The sequence below is a fragment of the Neltuma alba genome, unplaced genomic scaffold (genome assembly GCF_004799145.2).
Source record: "Neltuma alba isolate B1F8T4 unplaced genomic scaffold, ASM479914v2 tig00004558_pilon, whole genome shotgun sequence".
NCBI classification, from domain to species: Eukaryota; Viridiplantae; Streptophyta; class Magnoliopsida; order Fabales; family Fabaceae; genus Neltuma; species Neltuma alba.
In genome coordinates, this window is record NW_021633765.1 from 239,140 (window position 1) to 261,740 (window position 22,601).

Below are 22,601 nucleotides of genomic sequence, written 5' to 3' on the forward strand. Positions count from 1 at the left end.
CCAAAAAAAAAAAAATACAAGGAGGAAAAGAAAATCCCATGATGCCTTTCTTTGTTGTTTTTCTGGGCCGATCATATATACAATTCAAAGCAAGCTGGAAACGATGAGCAAGAAGAGATGGAAGCAGAGACACAAGTACTACTGATCATACTGCGTTTTATTAGTTAAAGTTGAGCAATTGTATACGTAGATGTGCGTCGTTTAGGTATGCGTCCCTATTTTATTTAAGGGGGTGGGATACTTGTGACTTCTATTTATTTTAGGACTAAATTTCTTAACATTTTATTCAGGAAGAAAAGAATGGAAGTTCTCACTGCTATTGCTGGAAAAATAGCAGAGTTAACTGTGATACCCATTGGTAGGCAAGTGGGATATTTATTATCTTACAAAGAAAATTACAAGGAGCTAGAGGATAAAATTGAGGACTTGAGGTCAACAAAACTTCGCATAGAGCATCTTGTTGAAGCAGAAAGAAGAAATGGAAAAGAGATTGAAGTTGATGTAGTAAGTTGGCAAGAAAGAGTTGATGAGACCTTGAAAGAAGTCGAGAAGCTTGGTGAAGATCAAACTCATACTAGTGCACGGTGCTGGAAATGGTCTTTTCCTAATTTGATATCACGACATCAACTTGGTAGAAAAGCAAAGAAAATGGCATTTACCATTGCTGAACTGAAGGAAAAGGGGACGTTTGATCGGGGGGTTGGGCATGTTCCTGCTTCTGGCATAGCAAGCTTAATTTCTGCTACTCCAGGCAATGAAAAGCTTGACTCAAGACTCTCAGTGCAGGAGCAGGTTATTTTGGCTCTAACCGACCCAAAAGTAAGCAAAGTTGGAATTTATGGGTGGGGTGGAGTGGGGAAGACCACTCTAGCTAAAGAAGTTGCCAAACATGTTAAGGATGACAGGCTGTTTGATGTGGTGGCTATGGCAACTGGATCCCAAACTTTGGATGTTGAAAGAGTTCAAGATGAGATTGCATATCAATTAGGCTTCCACTTGGATGAGAAGACCTCCATTGGAAGAGCTGACCGCCTATGTGCAAGGATAAAATTGGAGAAAAATATCCTTATCATACTAGATGACTTGTGGGAGGAAATTGATTTGGACAAGCTGGGAATTCCTTCTGAGCAAGATCTTAAGGGTGGAAAATTTTCATTGACTTCTAAACGTTTAGTTATGCCACAGAAGAATGAAACTTATCAGGGTTGCAAATTATTGTTCACTTCTAGACGTTTAGATATTTTACAAAAGAATGAGACTCAAAAGAACTTTGTTGTCGAGGCATTGAATAATGCAGAATCGAGGAGTTTGTTTGAAGATATAGTTGGTGATGCTATTAAAGATGCAAATTTGCAAAAGATAGCCACCCAAGTGGTTGAAAGATGTGCAGGTCTGCCTGTTATGATAGTCTCAATTGCAAAGTCATTAAAACATAATAAGAATATTCATTATTGGAAAGCTGCCTTGAACAACTTAAAGAGAGTTGATAATGGGGACATGTATGGGACTGTTTTTTCAGCCTTTGAATTTACTTACAATCGATTGGAAGATGATGAAATGAAGAAAGTATTCTTGCTTTGTGGTGTACATGGACCATCCATGGTCGTCCGTGACTTGTTGAAATATGTAATTGGTTTGGGTATTTTGAAGTACATAGATACCCTTGAAGAGGCAAGAAGCGAACTATATAAAATAATTGATCACTTGAAGGCATCTTGTTTGTTAATTGAGGATGATGCAAGTGAGACCAATGTGATTAAAATGCATGACCTTGTTAGCGAAGTAGCTGTTTCAATTGCTCGTAAGAATGAATATGTTTTTGTGCTGAGAAATGGCAGGATGCAAGATTGGCCAAGCAAGGGATTTCTTGAAGAGTGTACTCAAATAATCTTAGAAAATTATTTTATCCAAGAGCTTCCTCAAAAGTTAGAGTGCCCTAATTTGAAGTTTTTTCAGTTACAATACCCTGATAATTGCACTCTGGAAATTCCAGAATCCTTTTTTGAGGGAATGAGAAGCCTTGAAACATTAGATTTGACAGGCTTGGTGATGTCTTCATTACCTACATCTCTTGTTTCCTTGACCAAACTTAAAACATTATGTTTGGATGATTGCACTCTAAAACATATGGCCGGAATAGGTGATTTAATAAATCTAGAAGTTCTTAGTCTCATTAAATCATTCATAGAGGAGTTGCCGAGCGAAGTACAACATCTGTCTCGTCTGAGAATGTTGGATCTGAGCAATTCTATAATTAAGACTATCCCACCCAATATTTTGTCCAATTTGACTAAAATAGAGGAACTTTATGTGGGCAACGCCTCAATTAAATGGGAGGAGGAAAGTTCAACTAAACAAAAAAGTGCTAGTCTTGCTGAGTTTGGGTGTTTGACAAGTCTGACTGCTTTAGAAATTCAAATTCGTGAGTCTTGGATGTTGCCGAGGGACATGATGTTTAACAAGTTAGAAAGATATAAGGTTGTCATTGGAGATAAATGGGAATGGTCAAGCAACAAAAGGATCTCAAGGTTGATAAAGCTAAAGCTTGACACTAGCATTCATTTAGAACATGGAATTAAATCATTGATTAAACGAGCAGAAGATTTGTACTTAGATGAAGTCAAAGGAATTTCGGATGTGCTTTTTAATTTGAATGGTGAAGGATTTCCGCTACTAAAGCATCTCCATATCCAAAATAATGGCCAACTTCAACATATTATCAACACAACAAAGAGGGATGAAACCCATGTTTTGTTCCCGGAATTGGAGACGCTAATACTTCACAATCTCAATAACTTAGTGAAGATATGTCATGGCCCACTTCCTATTAATTCCTTTGGCAAAATAACAGTCATCAAAGTTCAAAGTTGTGACCAACTAACATATCTCTTCTCTGTTGCAATGGTGAAAGCACTTCCTCAACTTGTTGAGCTCCAAGTTTTGAAATGCAGTTCAATGGAGAGGATTGTGTCAACTGAAAATGAAGATGGTGGAATAACTAGTGATAACAAGATTGAGTTTCATTCACTATGTTCTCTGAGTCTTTGTCATTTACCAGTCATTCATGATTTCTGCTCAAAGGACTTGACATCTTTTGTGACAGCCACATCATTATTTAATGGCATTAAGGTATGTTTACTTTTTATTTGTTTTATAATTCTCTTATTTGCAATTTAAAAATCAAATGACTGGATCATAAGTGAGTACTATCACAATAATCATGTATGGTAATTTTGAAACGAACTTGAGTGTGTGTATATAAATCTAAAAGTAGAATGTCAGATTATTGATATTTTTTTGAATAAATGATATTTTATAAAATGACTAATGAGGTGCAATGTATAAATTTTTAATCATATAAATTACTCATCGTTTCATTGAATTTATCAACATTTGTTGTCATGATCACAAAATTTTTTCGTGTATATTTTTAAAAAGAACCAAAATTTTGTCCCACAAATTTGTTTTATTACATGTTTTTTCTAAAACCATTGGCGGGTGACCAGCTGGTTAGTACTAGAACCAGTAAGGCATTAAAAAATTATTATCAACATTTTAATAATTATTAACTTAACTATGATTATATTTTTATGAAATAAATATGATTATTTTAATAATATTTTCCTGTAACAATTTACAAGTCCATCTCCGTTATTTACAAGTAATAGATTATTTACAACTTATGTCTTAATTTGGCCTCTTCTTTTTCTGCAATTTATATCTTTCAATTTTACAATTCTTCGGTTGTTTACATTTTTTATTTTTATTTTTAAAGAAAGCTTCTTAATATGTTGGGCTATTTAATTTAGATTTATAATGATTTAATTAGTGTCACAGTAATAAACTAATACTCAAGCGTTGTCTTGGCCGACAAGATTTTCAAGCGTGTTTAACAAATCCATTTTACTACTTGTTTAAATGATACTCTCTCCATCCCCTTTTTATTAGAAACAATTTCCTTCATAATATTATTTTTAAATATAAAAAATTATTTTTGTCTAAAATTTTAAATTGGTCATTCCACTTTTATCCCTATTAAATATATGCCACTTATTATTTTTTTGTGAAAAATTTTCACTAATGATCTCTTAGGTAATTTCTTTACAAATAAAGGTATAATTAAAAATATGCATATATCTTACCCATTTATTACTTTAAACGAAATTTAACTAATATTTTAAACTGCGTGATTTTAATAGTTGTTTCCTATAATAAGAGACTTATGGAGTAATTTCATACAAATGCATTTACTTATAAAACATGTTTATATAATAAATTTTTACAAAAACACTGTAATACATTACTTTTTAAAACGGTGAAAAATTTTTCAATTCCAAACAATCAACTTGCAACATTTGAAAAACCTATAAACATGCACATTTTAAAGATTTTGCAAGAAATTTGTGTGGTAGAAATAGCAGAGTCATAAATTTTGAAGCAATAATTTGTAGAATAAGGGATAAAAGTTTTAAATGAATTTGTAAAATTTGAATATGAAAAAAAAATTAGGCTGGGTGATGAATTACAAAGTTTGATCTTTAAATAGCAGATGTAGACTTGAAAATCGTTATAGAGAAATATATGCAAATAAAAGTATTTTAATAAAATATTATTGAAATATTAATTATATGTACTGTGGTACTGGTGATGACAGTCCGACTGGTCTTTCAATCAACGGCTAAAGGTAAGGTTAAGATGGACAAATTAGAAATTTTACAAGTGATAAAACTGATACTCAAATTCTCTGAGACTTATTTATAATTTATTAGATTCACGGTACCAAATTATCAGTATCTTTAGTTTGGATAAATGGTCATCTTTCCATTATTTTTACAGGAAAAAAAAATGAGAATTATTATATTCCAAATCAAATTATCAGTGTTGATAACACTTAGTTTACAAATAACAACAAATTTTTGTTAACATCTGTTATTTGAAATTTAATAATTGTCAGCTTCTTTTTTTGTGTGGTCATTTTCCCTTTTTTTATATTTACCAAGTTGAAAATAATTTTTTTTTTTCACAGGTTACTTTTTCTAGTTTGGAGACCCTGAAGTTGAGTTCAATCAATCTGGAAAAAATTTGGGATGATCATCACCTTTCTGCAGCGAATTGTATTCACAATTTGGCTAACTTGATAGTTGAGGATTGCAGAGGCCTCAAGTATCTATTCTTATCTTCTCTGATTGGAAGTCTTTTAAAACTTAAACACCTTGAAATAAGCAAATGTGAGATGATGGAGGAGATCATTGCTCCAAGTGGCATTGTTTCACAAGAGGTATTACGTTTAGACTTGAAATAAATGTTAAGTCGATAACATCAAACATTTGCCCTTGTGTGGTTCCGTTCAATATCATTCATATGTAATGTTGGTTCTTTTGAATTTGTAAATTGTGCTTTGTATCACAGGTCAGGTTCACAAAATTGGAGACGATGGTAGTTAAAGACATGGAAAGCTTGAAGAAAGTATGGCACTTTCAATTTGATAGGTTAAAGAGTTTGGAGGTAAGCAATTGTGGGAAACTTGCGAATATTTTCCCATTTGATATGCAGGGAACGTTTGGAAGCCTTGAGACTTTGAAGGTCAGCGATTGTGGTTCAGTAGAAGAGATATTCGAATTAACTGCCAAAGAAGTCCGTAATGAAGACGAAACAACCATACAAGTCTCACAATTGACGAAACTCCATCTCTTTGGCTTGCCAAAGCTGAAGCAAATTTGGAGTAGAGATGCTCAAGCAAACTTTAGTTTCCATAATTTGCAACTTGTGGGTGTTGAAGACTGTGAAAACTTGGAATACCTTTTTCCATTCTACATTGCAATGCAAGCTACTCAACTTGAAGATATTACCATAAAATATGCAGGGAGAATGAAACGAATTATTTCAGACAAAGAAGGCCCCATGTATGGTCCAGTCAAATTTGAATTTAATCACTTGACCTCTTTGGTACTTTGGCAGTTATTTGAACTTGAGGGACTTTTTCCTGGAAAATATAGTATACTATGTCCATTATTAAGGGAATTAGATGTCTTCGCTTGTTGGAAGTTGAAGCTCTTCAAGACTCAAAGTACAGGTGGACAAGACAGAGTTTTTGATAGTAAACTACAAATCTCAATGCAGCAACCTCTTTTCACATTTGAAGAGGTATAGGAATGAACATATAAATATCTCAATGCATGCACTGTTTCATAATAATTTTTCATTTTCAAAAAATTAATTAGATTTGATTATGCATACTGTTCATCACTTGTTTACTACCTCACTCTTATATCTGTTTTTGATCATGAACTTCAAATCTCAATGCAGTAGCCTCTCTTCACTCTTGAAGAGGTATAGGAATGATTATAAAAAAATCTTAATTTATTTTAATAAATACCATAATGCATGCATTGTTTCGCAATCATTTTTTAATTCAAAAACATAATCAGGTTTAATTATGCGTGTTATTCCTCACTTGCTTTTGCCTCACTACCGTATCTGTTTATGTTGCTCTGGACAAAATATTTGATCAACGCTTTTTACCTGTATTGTATACAGGTGATTTGCAACTTGGAGATGTTGGCCATACGTAGTGAGGATGCAAGCATGATATTACAGGGGAAACTTTCAGAGAAACACTTCAGCAAACTCAAATATCTTACTTTGACAAGTTTTGAAGATGTCAACACTACTTTTCCCTATTGGTTTCTCCAAAACATCACCACTCTCTATCTGCTACAAGTTGCATATAGTTCCTTCAAGGAGATATTCCAAGAAGAAATAACGACAGATGACAGAGAAAAATTTAAGATCAGAACGCGAGTTAAAGCATTGTCACTCAGTCAATTGCATGATCTCCAGCATATATGTAAAGAAGGATTTCAATTAGACCCAGTTCTTGAGGTACTTAAACTCTTATATGTGGGTCACTGTTCCAAATTGAAACACTTAGTGCCTTCCTCGGTAACTTTTAGTCAGTTGACATATTTGGAGGTGGAAAATTGCAATGGATTGATTCACTTGATTACCTCATCAACCGCAAGAAGTCTGGTCAAATTATCAACAATGAAAATAAAGAACTGCAATTCACTTGAGCAAATTGTGGCGGCAGAAGAGAAGGAGGGGTCTCAAGATGAAATTGCATTCAGCAACTTACAAATTTTGGAGCTGGAGTGTCTGCCAATGATCAAAAGGTTTTGCTCTAGTAATTGTGTGCTGAACCTTCCATTTTTGGTGAAAGTTGTTGTTAAGCAATGCCCAAGAATGAGGATCTTCTCTCTGAACAACACAAGCACCCTGATGCTTCAAGAGATACTATCAAAGGAAGAAGATGAAAAAATGTATTGGGAAGGTGACCTAAATAAGACTATACACAAGATGTTTGATGATATGGTATGTTTGTAAGAGAAAGAATAATACGCTCTACGTAATTACAAACATTTTTTACTTTAGGCAAAATTTAATGGACATACCATTAGAAAAAGCTAAATGTTTATGTCTAGCTTGCTTTACATATGCTCTTCGTTTCATTTACTGACCCTGCATCTCAATTTTTGCAGGTTGCATTTCGTGGTTTTAAGCATTTAGAGCTATATCAATATCCCGAGTTAAGAGAATCGTGGTACAACCAAGTTCAACAGGGAGTGTTTGTTAATTTGAGGAATCTTGTAGTGCAGAAATGTGATTTTTTATCAGATGTGCTTCTGCCTTTAAATTTGGTGCAAGCGCTATCCAACTTAGAGGAGCTTCAAGTGAGTGAATCTGAGTCATTGGAAGCTGTGTTTGATCTAACCAACATGGATCGAAAGGAAGTCTTTGTTAAGGAGACCATTCCGCTGAAGAGAATAACTCTCTCTAGTCTGCCTAAGCTCAAACACATATGGAAACAGAACTTCCAAGAAACTATCAGTTTTAGAGAAACAACAGAAGGTCATATCCAGCGTCACCGTCCAGCATGTTCCATTCAACAGGTATGATATGAGACTTGCTGCTTAACTATAGTTTGCGTTCTGTTTTGAACATATGTAGCATGGGTTTAATATTTAGTTTTATCATATTTACTCAATAATAAAAAAAAGGGCAGATTTAGAAGATCCAATAAAAATATGATAATATAGTGTTAGCCACAAGGATTTTGCGTGTGTGTGTGAAATAATAATTGTATGTTTTTTCAAGTGCTGAATTCATTGCCCCGATTCGTACCCTCGGTGCCTTCTGAGTTCTGCCTAGCCTTTATGCTTCTGTATACAGTATATATGCTTTTGGCTTCTTCTTTTTTCACACTGTATTTATAAATATTTTGTTTTAATTCATGTGAGATGGAAAAAAAAGTAAAAAATATGGTTCAAAGTTTATTTAAGACGCGCATATTAAATAAAAACTTTTATTTGTTTTAATTTGGCTAAACTATACGTTTCTTTTGGTCTTTTAAATTTATAAAGTACATTTTTAGTTCAACAATCTTAACACCATTAGTTTTTTGGTTAAGGTACAAACTTGCCCTAAAAGTTTTCTTTTAGGTGAGGATTTTTTTGGTTCAAATTTGTCCCAAAAATTTAAAATTGTAGCAATGTTACTCCCTGTCATTAAAAATGCTAACGACACATCACTATTTTAACAGTCAATATTAATTTTTTAATGACAAGGGATAATATTTCTACTATTGAAAATTTTTAAGACAAATTTGTACTTAAAAAAAACTCACGGGTGTCTAGCAATATTGAGTAAAAACTTCTCAGCAAATTTAATTTCTACATTAATCCTTAGTTTAATTTAATGAAAAATGTTGATCCATCAAACTTAAGTGATGACAGCAAAATTAAATGTTAACAGAACATACCTGCATTTTAATCTTTTTAATGTGATATTTTTATTTTGAAAACAATTAATATTTTCAAGTTAAAAAAATAAATGAGGAAAAATATAATATTTTTATGTTGAAAAACATAATATTTTTATATTTTCTGGCTGCTTAATTTTAATTTAAATATAAAAATATCACTTTTTGCCAATATATAATAATATTATATTAAAAACATTAAATCCAGGCATTTTCGTTGGTGTTTAATTACATAGTCATTGCTAAGTTTAATGAATTAACATTTTCCATTAAGTGAAGCTAAAGATGTTAAGATTGAGGGATTAAAAATGCACTTTCTAAACTTAAAAGACTAGAATAAAACATGGTCTAACTATGAAACACCAAACATATACTTTAGCCAGTTATTTTTAAAGACTTTTTAGACAATCGGAACCTTTCTTTTTCTTTTTTTTTGGCCAGCATAATTGAAGCTTGCTAAACAAGGAGATTCATAAATCATAATAATCTTGCTGCGCGTTGTTGTACATGTTTTAAGATTTAAAGATTTAATTTCTTGATTCATCATTCGCAGGATCAATTTAGTATTACTGAATTATCATAATTGGTCATGTTTCATGACATATCATGGCTGTGTTTGACTTGCCGCATTCAAATAAATGGCAGGTACGTTTCCCCAGTTTGCAGCTTGTGTGTGTTGAAGACTGTGAGACCATGGAATACCTATTTCCACTCTCCATTGCAATGCAAACTACTCAACTTGAACGTATTACCATAAAGAAAGCATGGAGGATGAAAGTAATTGTTTCGGGCAAAGAAGGCCTCATGGACAGTCCTATTAAATTTGAGTTTAATCACTTGACCTCTTTGGTGCTTTGGCAATTATTTGAACTTGAGGGGCTTTTTGCTGGAAAATATAGTATACTATGTCCATTATTAAGGGAATTAGATGTCCGCCAATGTGGGAAACTGAAGCTCTTCAAGACACAAAGTACAAGTGGTCGAGAAAGAGTTTTTGATCATAAACTCCAAATCTCAATGCAGCAGCCTCTCTTCACTCTTGAAGAGGTATAGGAATGAACATATAAATATCTCAATGCATGCACTGGTTCATAATAATTTTTCATTTTCAAAAAATTAATCAGATTTGATTATGCATACTGTTCATCACTTGTTTACTACCTCACTCTTATATCTGTTTTTGATCATAAACTTCAAATCTCAATGCAGCAGCCTCTCTTCACTCTCGAAGAGGTATAGGAATGATTATAAAAAAATCTTAATTTATTTAGAAATAATAAATACCTTAATGCATGCATTTTCACAATCATTTTTTAATTCAAAAACATAATCAGGTTTAATTATGCGTGTTATTCCTCACTTGCTTTTGCCTCACTACCGTATCTGTTTATGTTGCTCTGGACAAAATATTTGATCAACGCTTTTTACCTGTATTGTATACAGGTGATTTGCAACTTGGAGATGTTGGCCATACATAGTGAGGATGCAAGCATGATATTACAGGGGAAACTTTCAGAGAAACACTTCAGCAAACTCAAATATCTTACTTTGACAAGTTTTGAAGATGTCAACACTACTTTTCCCTATTGGTTTCTCCAAAACATCACCACTCTCGATTTGCTACTAGTTGAATATAGTTCCTTCAAGGAGATATTCCAAGAAGAAATAACTACAGATGACAGAGAAAAATTTAAGATCAGAACGCGAGTTAAAGCATTGTCACTCAGTCAATTGCATGATCTCCAGCGTATATGTAAAGAAGGATTTCAATTAGACCCAATTCTTGAGGTACTTGAAATCTTATATGTGGGTCACTGTTCCAAATTGAAACACTTAGTGCCTTCCTCCGTAACTTTTAATCAACTGACATATTTGGGGGTGGAAAATTGCAATGGATTGATTCACTTGGTTACCTCATCAACCGCAAGAAGTCTGGTCAAATTATCAACAATGAAAATAAAGAACTGCAATTCACTTGAGCAAATTGTGGCGGCAGAAGAGAGGGAGGGATCTGAAGATGAGATTGCATTAAACAGCTTACAAATTTTGGAGCTGGAGTGTCTGCCAATGATCAAAAGGTTTTGCTCTAGTAATTGTGTGCTGAACCTTCCATTGTTGGTGAATGTTGTTGTTAAGCAATGCCCAAGAATGAGGATATTCTCTGAGGGAGACACAAGCACCCCAATGCTTCCTTGGATACTGTCAAAGGAAGAAGATGAAAAGTTGTATTGGGAAGGTGACATAAACAGAACAATAAACAAGATGTTTGTGGATATGGTACGTTTTGAATTTGACTAAAAAATTTCTGATAGACAAGAGGAAGAAGACCATTCTCTACATATAATTACAAACTTTTTCTGACTTACAATGGCAAAATTTTATGGACAAACATTTAAAAAAGCCTTATGTTTAGTTTGCTTTATTTATGCCTTTATTTCTTTCTACTGACCCTGCACCTCAATTTTTGCAGGTGGCATTCCATAGTTTTGAGCAGTTAGAGCTATCTCAGTATCCAGAGTTAAGAGAATCGTGGTACAACCTTGTTCAACAGGGAGTGTTTGTTAATTTGAGGAATCTGGTAGTGCAGAAATGTGATTTTTTATCCGATGTGCTTCTACCTTCAAGTTTGGTGCAAGCGCTATCCAACTTAGAAGAGCTTCAAGTAAGTGAATGTGATTCATTGGAAGCTGTGTTTGATTTAAGCAACATGGATCGAAAGGAAGTCTTCGTTAAGGAGACCATTCCACTGAAGAGAATAACTCTCTCTAGTCTACCTAAGCTCAAACACATATGGAAACAGAACTTCCAAGATACTGTCAGTTTTAGAGAAACAACAGAAGGTTATATCCAGCGTCACCGTCCAGCATGTTCCATTCAACAGGTATGATATGAGACTTGCTGCTTAACTATAGTTTGCGTTATGTTTTGAACATATGTAGCACAGGTTTAATATTTATTTTTATCATATTTACTCAATTAAAAAAAAAAAGGCAGATTCAGACGATCCAATAAAAATATGATAATATAGTGTTAGCCACAAGGATTTTGCGTGTGTGTGTGTGAAATAATAATTGTATGTTTTTTCTAGTGCTGAATTCATTGCCTCATTTCGTACCCTTGGTGCCTTCTGAGTTCTGCCTAGCCTTTATGCTTCTGTATGCAGTATATATGCTTTTGGCTTTTTTTTTTTCCCATACTGTATTTATAAATATTTTGTTTTAATTCATGTGAGATGGAAAAAAAAGTAAAAAAATACTCCTCCGGTCTTTAATATAAGACCCATTTAACTAATTTGATTAAATTAAGGAAATTAGGTAGGTTAGTTAATTATAAGAAAAGTGACACATTTTTTCTAAAACACCATAATCATCTTTCTTAATACCTCCTCTCCCTCTTCTACTTGATTATGGTTGAGGGAGTATCTATAGGGGTAATTTAGAGAAAATTGATAAATATGAGAAATGAGTCTTATATTTAGGACCAAAACCAACTCAAGAATTGGGTTCTATATTAAGGACCGGAGGAGTATTGTTCAAATTTTATTTAAGACGCGCGTATTAAATAAAAAATTTTATTTGTTTTAATTTGGCTAAACTATACGTTTCTTCTTTATGTTAAGTTTCTTTTGGTCTCTTAAATTTATAAAGTACGTGCATTTTTAGTTCAACAATCTTAATACCATTAGTTTTTTGGTTAAAGCACAAACTTGCCCCAAAAGTTTTCTTTCAGGTGAGGTTTTTTTGTTCAAATTTGTTCCAAAAACTTAAAATTGTAGCAATGTTACTTCCTATCGTTAAAAATGCTAACGATATATCATTATTTTAATGGTCAACGTTAATTTTTTAATGGCAAGGAATAATATTTATACTATTTAAAACCTTTAAGGCAAATCTGTACTTAAAAAAACTCGCGGGTGTCTAGCATTCTTGAGTAAAACTTCTTAGCAAATTTGCACATTAATCCTTAGTTTAATTTAACGAAAAATGTTGATCCATCAAACTTAAGTGATGACGGTAAAATTAAATGTTAACAGAACATATCTGGATTTTAATCTTTTTAATACGATATTTTTATCTTGAAAACAATTAATAATTTTAAATTAAAATAAAAATAAATGAGTCAAAATATAATATTTTTATGTTGAAAAACATAATATTTTTATGTTTTTTGGCTGGTTAATTTTAATATAAATATAAAAATATTACTTTTTGCCAATATATAATAATATTATATTAAAAACATTAAATCCAGGCATTTTTGTTGGTGTTTAATTACATAGTCATTGCTAAGTTTAATGAATTAACATTTTCCTTTAAGTGAAACTAAAGATGTTAAGATTGAGGGATTAAAAATGCACTTTGTAAACTTAAAAGGCTATAATAAAATATGGTCTAAATATAAAACACCAAACATATACTTTTTAAAGACTTTTTAGACAATCGGAACCCCCCCCTTTTTTTTTTGCCAGCATAATTGAAGCTTTCTAAACAAGGAGATTCATAAATCATAATAATCTTCCCGAGCGTTGCTGTAAATGTTTTAAGATTTAAAAATTTAATTTCTTGATTCATCATTCGCAGGTCAAGTTAGTATTACTAAATTATCATAATTGGTCATGTTTCATGACATATCATGTTTGTGTTTAACTTGTCTTATTCAAATAAATGGCAGGTACGTTTCCCCAATTTGCAGCTTGTGTGTGTTGAACACTGTAGGACCATGGAATACCTTTTTCCACTCTCCATTGCAATGCAAGCTACTCGACTTGAACGTATTGCCATAAAGAATGCAAGGAGGATGAAACATATTGTTTCAGGCAAAGAAGGCCTCATGGACAGTCCTATTAAATTTGAGTTTAATTACTTGACCTCATTGGTGCTTTGGAATTTATATGAACTGGAGGGATTTTTTGCTAGAAATCATGGTGTACTATGTCCAGTATTAAGGGAATTAGATGTCCGCCTTTGTGTGAAATTGAAGCTCTTCCAGACTCAAAGTACAAGTGGCCAAGAAAGACTTTTTGATAGTAAACTCCACATCTCAATGCAGCAGTCTCTTTTCACACTTGAAGAGGTATAACAATAATTATAGGAAAAAAAACTTAATTTGTTTAGACACCATAAATATATCTCAATGCATGCCTCGTTTCATAATAATTTTTTTATTTTGCCAAAAAAAAAAACAACATAGTCATCTTTGATTTTTTTGCTATGTATCACTTAATTGCTTCCTGCCTCACTATTTTATTTCTTTTATGTTGCTGTGTACAAAATAGTTGATCAACGATTTCTATCTATGCTGTACATAGGTGATTTGCAACTTGGAGAGATTGGCGCTAAATAGTGAGGATGCAAGCATGATACTACGAGGGCAATTTTCAGGGGAACAATTCAGCAAACTCAAATTTCTTTATTTGGTAAATTTTGATGATGACCATGTTAGTTTTCCGTATTGGTTTCTCCAAAACATCACCACTCTCGATGGGCTACTTGTTGAGCGGAGTTCTTTCAAGGAGATATTCCAAGAAGAAATGCCTATAGATCACAGAGGAAAATTTAAAACTGGAACACGACTTGAAGTTTTGACACTCAGTAATTTACATGAACTCCAGCACATATGTAAAGAAGGATTTCAAATAGACCCAGTTCTTGAGGTACTTGAAACCTTACATGTGGATCAATGTTCCAAATTGAAACACTTGGTGCCTTCCTCGGTAACTTTTAGTCGGTTGACATATTTGGAAGTGGAAAATTGCAATGGATTGATTCACTTGATTACCTCATCAACCGCAAGTAGTCTGGTCAGATTATCAACATTGAAAATAACTAACTGCGATTCACTTGAGCAAATTGTGGCGGAAGAAGAGAGGGAGGGGTCTCAAGATGAAATTGCATTCTGCAGCTTACAAATTTTGGAGCTCGAGCGTCTGCCAATGATCAAAAGGTTTTGCTCTAGTAATTGTGTGCTGAACCTTCCATTGTTGGTCAACGTTGTTGTTAAGCAATGCCCAAGAATGAGGATCTTCTCTGAGAGAGACACAAGCACCCCCATGCTTCAAAAGATATTATTAGACGAAGAAGATGGTAAAGTGTATTGGGAAGGTGATCTAAATAGGACCATAAAGAAGGTGTTCGCGGATATGGTATTTTTTGATTTGACTAAATTTTTTCCTATATGCATAAAAGTTTTTTTTTTTAAAAAAAAAAAATCATTGTGAAAATATCTTTGATTTTCGTTATGATTGTGTAATGTCTTTTGTTAAATCTAAATGCGTATGGCTGTCAACATATAATGCGTTTTATGCCTACCTTAATTAGGCAATTAGAGAAGAAGGGAGCTATGCGGACTCTTCAAGTGATATTACAGAAAGTAGTCAAACTCATGAAATGACTGCAAATACTACGGGAACATCAAGCTCCGAGGAGCAAGTAGGACAATCAAAGTCTAATCAGATTACAGAAACTGGGAAGCAAGAAACACACAAACTTCCAAGTCAATCTCATGACAAAGAGCAGAATGAGAAAGCCTCGTCAGGTATTGAGACGCCTCTAGCTCAGGTTGCCCAGAATGCCTCCAGCCCTTCTACAAATCAAGATACAGGTATAGAGAATCAGAGATTGTCTTGCATTCTTCTATTTGCCATAAATAGTCAGATATTTCTCTAACTTTGGCCTTCATTTCTTTTACAGATTTGAGTGTCTTAGTTTTTTTTTTTTTAATATCACCGTCACTATCCTTGGGCAAATATAGTGAATAATTCTTTTTGTTTAATAGAATGCTTAGTGACACTTAGTTATCTTATTTTTTTGGCTTCATGGATGTTCTTTTTTTTTTTTTGGTGAAACACTTTGAATTCTGATTTTATAATCTGAAATCATCTAAAAATAATTGATATGACCAAAAAAGTTCTCATGGTGCTGAATTGTTCAATAAAATCACCACCTTTATCATCAGCCGCAAAGGAACATAAAGCTTTTCTTGCTCTTGTAAGAAGGAAGAAATTTCTTATTATATTTTCTAAAACCTCATATCATTCTATATTAAATTTCTCATTCATAGTTATTGACACTCACAAGATGAGTAAAAATCATCTGGCAACCCTCAGTTCCAACTGCTTAAATCATGTGAAGTCTTACAAAAGCTGATGTAGGTTTAAACCTTGTTACAGTGCTCATATTTTTGTTTATTTGAAAGGAAGGCACGTCATTATATTTTGTGAACAATCGTATTTCATTCTTTACTTATTTATTTAGCTATTTAGATATTTAGATTCAAGGAATGCATGAAGCCACTAAGAGTAGCTTTGTTTAAGTTGCCGGAAACAATGCTCTGCGTTTTTATATTAATTAATGATTCTAATATGCTATTATTGGAATTGAAAACTACTAGAAGAGTCACGCGATGCAGAGACTGAGTCTAGCAAGAATCTGTCAAAGCAATCCACAACTGTCAACAATAAAGAAAGTAATGTTTTTCTTTCTTTCCTTTTTTTTTTTGGTTTGGGTCTGTTTTGCAGTTTTCAGAAGTAATATAATTTTATTTCGTTAAAATGTTGTATCATTTGTGTCTACTCTGGCATTTTTAAAACTGATAGGTTTAGCTGAGGGGACTCGAGAGATTGGTGAGAACATTGAAAGGCCATTGGTTGAAGCTACTAAAATTGCTCTTAGCCCGACAGAAATTTATGATGCAGGTACTGATATTGTTTTTAACATGTGACAGATTATCTACATTGCTTTCTTTTAGGGTAATGCACTAATGCATGTTCATTATGGTACTTGGCTAATTAATTTTTTCTGACTTTCTTATATATGAATTGAGATATATATGAGGAATTACAAGACTTTAAAATTCATATGAGTAAAAATTTGATCATCCGGACCACCCATTTTCTCCTACAAAAAGTTCGAGAACACATTTTTATTACAGTGATGATAGCTTAATTTTATTTATTTTTTTGGAGAAATGATTCTTACTTGCTATAATGGGAAATAACATCAATTACATAGGAATTGTTGACTTAAAATTCTCATTTGGTGAGAATTTGCTTAATCAGATATTTGCCTCCATTATTGCTCAAAACAGAGGAAGTTACATTTCTTTCACATGTAGAGGGAAGGAACTTATTTTTATTTTGGTAAAGTCTCATGAAAAATATTTTAAATTTAATGTTTTGTTTTTTTCCTGAAGATAAGGTGTAAATTTGCCTCGAAAGTTTTGTGAGAAGCAATGTTATCATTTTTTATACTTCTAGGGCAACATTACTCCTCAAAAGACTTATGGATATTCAATGGTTTTAGGTGAAAACTTTCAGGACAAATTTACACCATATCTATTTTATTTATTCACTTAGTATTAGGACTCAACAAATACATATGTGAAGTCATAAAAAGCCGTTGGTTATAACCAGTAAATTCACCAATTTCTAGTGCATTTCAGGATTCATGGGTTGATTTTGTTGTACTCATAACCTTAATTAATATGTCTAAATTCTTATCATGTGAGAAATATTTTGAAAGAACCATGTGACTTGGATATCTAGTCTCTAAAAATTCGTTTACCCTGGCCACAAGCTCTTCAATATTTTAGATTCTTTTTAGAAGGAGGAGCTTTTTTATGTTGTAAATGTATTGGGTCATTGTACGTCCTTGCACTTTTTTTTTAACGTTTTTATTCAGTAACAGGGACACATGAGACAATTGATCAGATGCCCTTAGTTCAGCCTCCTCAAAAACATATTGAGTCCTACCACAATATGGAAGGTAACTATTGATCTTATTTTGTTATCTTAAATTTGTCATAAATGACCTTAGACGAGTTTCATGTGTCAAATGGCATCATTGCAGTACTGTTTTGCTCAATTAACTATCATAACCTTCCATTATGCCAACTTAAATATACCTGAAAAGAGGGCCTAAACTTATTATTTGGCCTTTTGACTCCAGAGATGAATGAAATTGTTGAGAAGCCCTTAATTCAAACTGCTCAAGAAGCACAAAGACCAGCTGTGATACAAGACATAGGTTCTAGCCTTGCTTTGATGGATATATCTTTGATATAGTAATGTTGCTTAGTTAAATAATGAATGAAATTTCCTTTTTTTAGGTGCTGGAACTCAAGAGATTCATGACACCATGGAAAAACCCTTAATTCAAACTGACCGAGATGCAGAGAAACTCACTACAGCACAAAGCACAGGTTCTTATCCTGTTTTGTATTTTTGCTTGTCTTGGTTATATTCTTTGGATGAACTAGCTCATGATAGAGGTGTTTATAAAAATCTACCAGAAGAACCGTGTGATTCGTATATTGGGACTCAAAAGGTATGCGACACCATCAAAAAGCCTTCAGTTCCAACTGCTCAAGATATGTCAAACTCAACCATGATTCCTGAAGCAGGTACTGATTTCATTTTGCAAGATTCGATATAAATTGATGATCGGGCAATAAATAGTGCATTTCACAAGACTTGTTTTTCAAAACTCGACTCAACCTATTTTATTTTATGTTTGTTTTGTTAATTCAGCTATTGATCCGTCACCTTCACAAGCTTCGGAACCTATGATTTCACCAGTACAGAAATCAAACATTTATACAAACTACATGAAAATGATTGACATCCTTGAACAAAACATGCCATATTTGGAGGCTGGGGTGAAGCGCCATCCTCAAGTGCTTGATTGGCTCAACACAGAGCGACAAAGAGTGTTTGCTTCCTCCTCTTTTTCCTTATTTGCTGAAGTGACTCGCATTTTGAGGACCACTCGAAGAGGCCACTTGACAGAAGATGATAGGAACCACATCAAAAAGTGTTGCAGCATCTTAGAAGTGGTTGGTTTTGATGCTTCATGGCTCAGTTACGTGTATAAATGCATTGAGGAATGTGGTGATGGAGAAGACATTAAGAGGAGGGTTGAGGAGACCAAAGGTCAAGCTTTCAGTCTCGAAGCTCAGCTTGAGTCCATCAAGAACGAGTTAGCTTCTGTGAAGGAGTCCTTAGCCTTTTTGCTTGACAAGGCTGGCAAGCTGGACGACTTCATTGAATCCTGAAGTTTTTGTGAAATCCCTTAGAGCTACTTGCTTTCACAGTTTCATGTTTAGCACTATATATTTACTTTCTCCGTATGCTGCTTTGTGAATTGTCTAATGCACATTATAAGTAATAATCTGTCATTTGCATATAATGCACTTCTTCTGTATGTCAGGATGTGAATGCATGAACTGGAAATGCTATGCCCTTCTCTGGGTACTATTTTATTTATTTGGTTGTGCATTGTGATGCTGGAGATTATTATATGTTAATTCAATATTTGAGCCGATATAAGCCATCCAACCATTTTTTCTTTCCAATTCGATTTCAGGTTTTTCTCTTCATGCAAAAACTTCATTTTTCCACAGGTCCGGATATTTTCACATGATCAGTTCAAATATTAAATGGTTCATTTGTCAACATGATAAAACCCTATGCTTTTCACTTGCACAAGTGATGAAGTCCGAAAAATGAGTGTTAGTTGTCCTATGCATTAAAGTTGTTTTCTGCATTATGTTACACTAGTCTCTATTCTCCAAACTTCTTGTTAGAAGAAATCATTCCAAATCAAACATTCATTTTTTAATTATGATTAATTTGAATTAAATGTAATTTGATGAAAATACTGCTAAAAAGAAAAAAAATATCATATTTTTATGATTTATTTTAACTGATTGATTTTTAGAATATTTGATATTATATTATCTTGGATTTCATTGTAGGAAAATTAAATGAGAAGCTGAAAGTGAAAAAGACAATTGAGGGCCTAGAGAATTGCCAAAAAAAAAAGACCAGCATATTTCAAAAAAAAAAATCAAAAGGCAGAACGGCAGCAAGATTCCTCATGAGCATCCCTTATTATATATGACCACTCACGCGCGCGGCAGGGACACAGAGGCGACCACCCTTCAACTTTCCTTTGCACCCAAGTACCATCTATCGTCACCATCCTTCTTCATCGGCACAGCATCACCATCTTCGGCCTGACAGCATCGGATCTCTGGTTCCATCTCATGGCCGCCGTCGAATTCGAAATTTTGTTGGCAGAAATTCAACTCATGTGTGGCTAATTTCATTAAGCTTCTTAAAGATGGAGAATTGGATTTGAGCTTCAAAGTTAATTAGGCCGGTTTTTCTGTTTCAATTTCTTTGATTTAATCACATAATGGATTTTTTGAGTTATGATTGATATTATTTGATTAAATTTTATGAGATTACTGGTTGTAATTCTTAGTTTGGAATTGAATTTTTGTGATTGGAATTAGATTTTGCAATTTGAGATTAATATATATATATATTGTTTGAAGTTCTATGTGCTTATCTTGTTCTTTCATAATTTAGATGAATTTTATAATTGCATGGTACTTGATGAATATCAGTGTTCTTTAATTTACATAAAGACCCCTGTTGCATTAATCTAATCCTAATTATACACTAATTGGTTTTTAATGGTATTTTTAATTAGTGGTTGTGGCTAGAGTTATAGGACATCCATTGATTAAGATTACTTGACTTGATTAGTGGGTAAAATTTTGATTTTAAATTGGTGAACAAAATAACTTCCAAATCATTTTGAGTAAGAATAACATAATTTCCATTTTCCAAGAAGCATTCTCTCTTATTTCCCTAAAATCCAAATTTTTATCATTTGCTATCTTTTTAATTAAATTTCTTTCATTTCCAATTTCAAATTACCTTTTCATTTTTTATATAAAAAATCCAAAAAAAATTTAGAATTTTTTTTAATTTATCTGTAAAGTAGTTTTAAAATTTTTAGATTTTAAAATAAAAAAAATCTTTCTTAATAGCAATTTTATTTTAGTTAATTTAGGACCTAGTTAATTTTTGATCTCAATAAGAGAATAACTTTAGTTTGTATCACTTGCTGTATTCTAAATCAAATTTAATTTGGCCCCAGGATGACACGATGATCAATGTATCCATTCTCTCATTTTTTATGTCAAACTTGTTCTTCTGCTTTGCACAAACAAGCTACTTTTTAAAAACAAAACAAAAAAGTCATTTTCTTGCATCAGTTTTTTTTTTTAAATAAGAAGATCAATTATATAAAATGGAAGAAATTATACAACTAGGATTGGCATTCTAGAGTTTGGAAAATGGATGACCAATAAAACATCAGCTTTATTGTTTTCTTGTCAATAATATGCCCATAAAAATCTTCGGGAAAAAACAAAAAGAAAGAAATCTCCCTTCAGAGGTAATTTTTTCCCCTTCCTCTTAAGTTCACATGACATGTTTTTTCTTAATAAAAAAAGTTGGCATCTCGTTTGGATGAAGTGCTGTTGGTTTTTATTGTGATCAATCTGGCATAAAAATCTATTAAAAAAAAAATCTTTGCCTTAGATATTTTGAAAGTGTCTGCTTCATTGTGATAAATCTCGTATTAAGAGTTTCAACTAAAATTACCAGTGTAACATAGGACCAGTCAAAGCAGATGCAAATTGACCTATTCAACCAGTTCCGGTTTGCACAGTTTGATCTTTTATGAAATGGTCCTGAAGGCAGGAAGCATTTATTTGTTTTTACCATATCTGCGCCGGAAAGAATTTAAAAATTAACATGTAAAATCGACATAATAGAAATGCAATTCACCAAAAAAAAAATAAAGTAGAAATGCGGCTGTACAAAAAATATTTCTCTTGTTATTAATGTAAGACTTATTTAACTAATTTGATTAGTTTATATAAGGTAGATAAATTAGTTAATTATAAGATATACGACATATTTTTTTTAAAATACCATAATCATCGTTCTTAACATTTTCTTTCTTCTCCGACTTGATTATGTTGAGAGAATATCAACAGGAATAATTTAAAAAAATAAGTTTTACATTTAAAATAATACTAACTCAATAATTAAATTTTATATTAAATATCGAAGGAGTAGTTATCAGATTCCAAGGACTGATTTGAAAATCAGCATGTGAGGTCAAAATAGTAGGAATACAATTCACCCTCCAAAAAAAAAAACGCAATGCAACCGTAAAATAGTACTTCTCTTAAAAAAATAAACGACGTAAGTTAGTTAATTATAAAATTATGATACGTTTTTTTTAAAATATCATAATCATCTTCTTTAATATTCTACTTTCCTTTCTTTTCCTACTTGATTATGTTGAGAGTATGAACAGGAGTAATTTAAAAAAAATTGATAAATATAAAAAGTAAATCTTACATTTAGGATAAGACTACTTAATAATTGGCCTTATATTAAAGATTGGGGGAATAGTTATCAGATTCTAAGGACTGATCTGAAAATCAGCAACATATATTTTGGGACCATTCCTCCTGTTTTAGTCTGAAGTTGAAACGGTGGGCAAAAGAATTGTCGGCCGCTAATAAAGGGGCGCATGAAAAACGTTGTAGTAACTTTTTTATGGTTTCGTTATTCACCAAAAGAAACTTTTTATTTTTGTGGCTTTTTTCTTTTAATTCTCTGAAAACTTTCTCATACATTCTGAATTAGTTCACACTAATAAAAGTAAATAAAAATTAAAATTCTTTAAAACTATAATTATATTATTGCATATATAATATAAAAATGATAGAATATTAAAAAATTTAGCATTCCAAATCTATTGATATATGTGAGAATAATATATTTATAAAGAATATAATAAAATCATAAGAGTTTAAAAGGAAAAAGGTAATGAAACACCTAAAATATGTCCCCACAAGTTTGACTTCTCTCCAAGAGTGTGCGTTTCCGAAAGCCCCCCAAAGTGGACAAACA

The 22,601-nt window shown here is 32.5% G+C and overlaps 1 protein-coding gene across 1 annotated transcript; it reads left to right on the forward strand.

Annotated features, from left to right (window-relative positions):
* The first annotated feature begins 300 nt into the window (after positions 1-300).
* LOC114745197 (uncharacterized) lies at positions 301-18,868 on the forward strand. Its single transcript, XM_028933347.1, has 17 exons — positions 301-3,129; positions 5,027-5,278; positions 5,410-5,466; positions 5,554-6,144; positions 6,538-7,371; positions 7,539-7,949; positions 9,464-9,865; positions 10,262-11,095; positions 11,289-11,699; positions 13,490-13,891; positions 14,127-14,960; positions 15,136-15,418; positions 16,413-16,511; positions 17,497-17,580; positions 17,764-17,841; positions 17,924-18,217; positions 18,345-18,868. The coding sequence occupies exons 1-17, from the start codon at positions 301-303 to the stop codon at positions 18,866-18,868; spliced, it is 9,219 nt and encodes a 3,072-aa protein (XP_028789180.1).
* Positions 18,869-22,601: the final 3,733 nt, after the last annotated feature.

What these genes read in the sequence shown, in the direction of transcription:
- LOC114745197 (XM_028933347.1), top strand. Translation starts at nt 301, where the DNA reads ATGGAAGTTCTCACTGCTATTGCTGGAAAAATAGCAGAGTTAACTGTG. An exon ending in CATTATTTAATGGCATTAAG is followed by an intron (nt 3,130 to 5,026) that starts GTATGTTTACTT and finishes TTTTTTTCACAG; the next exon opens with GTTACTTTTTCTAGTTTGGA. An exon ending in CAGCATGTTCCATTCAACAG is followed by an intron (nt 11,700 to 13,489) that starts GTATGATATGAG and finishes AATAAATGGCAG; the next exon opens with GTACGTTTCCCCAATTTGCA.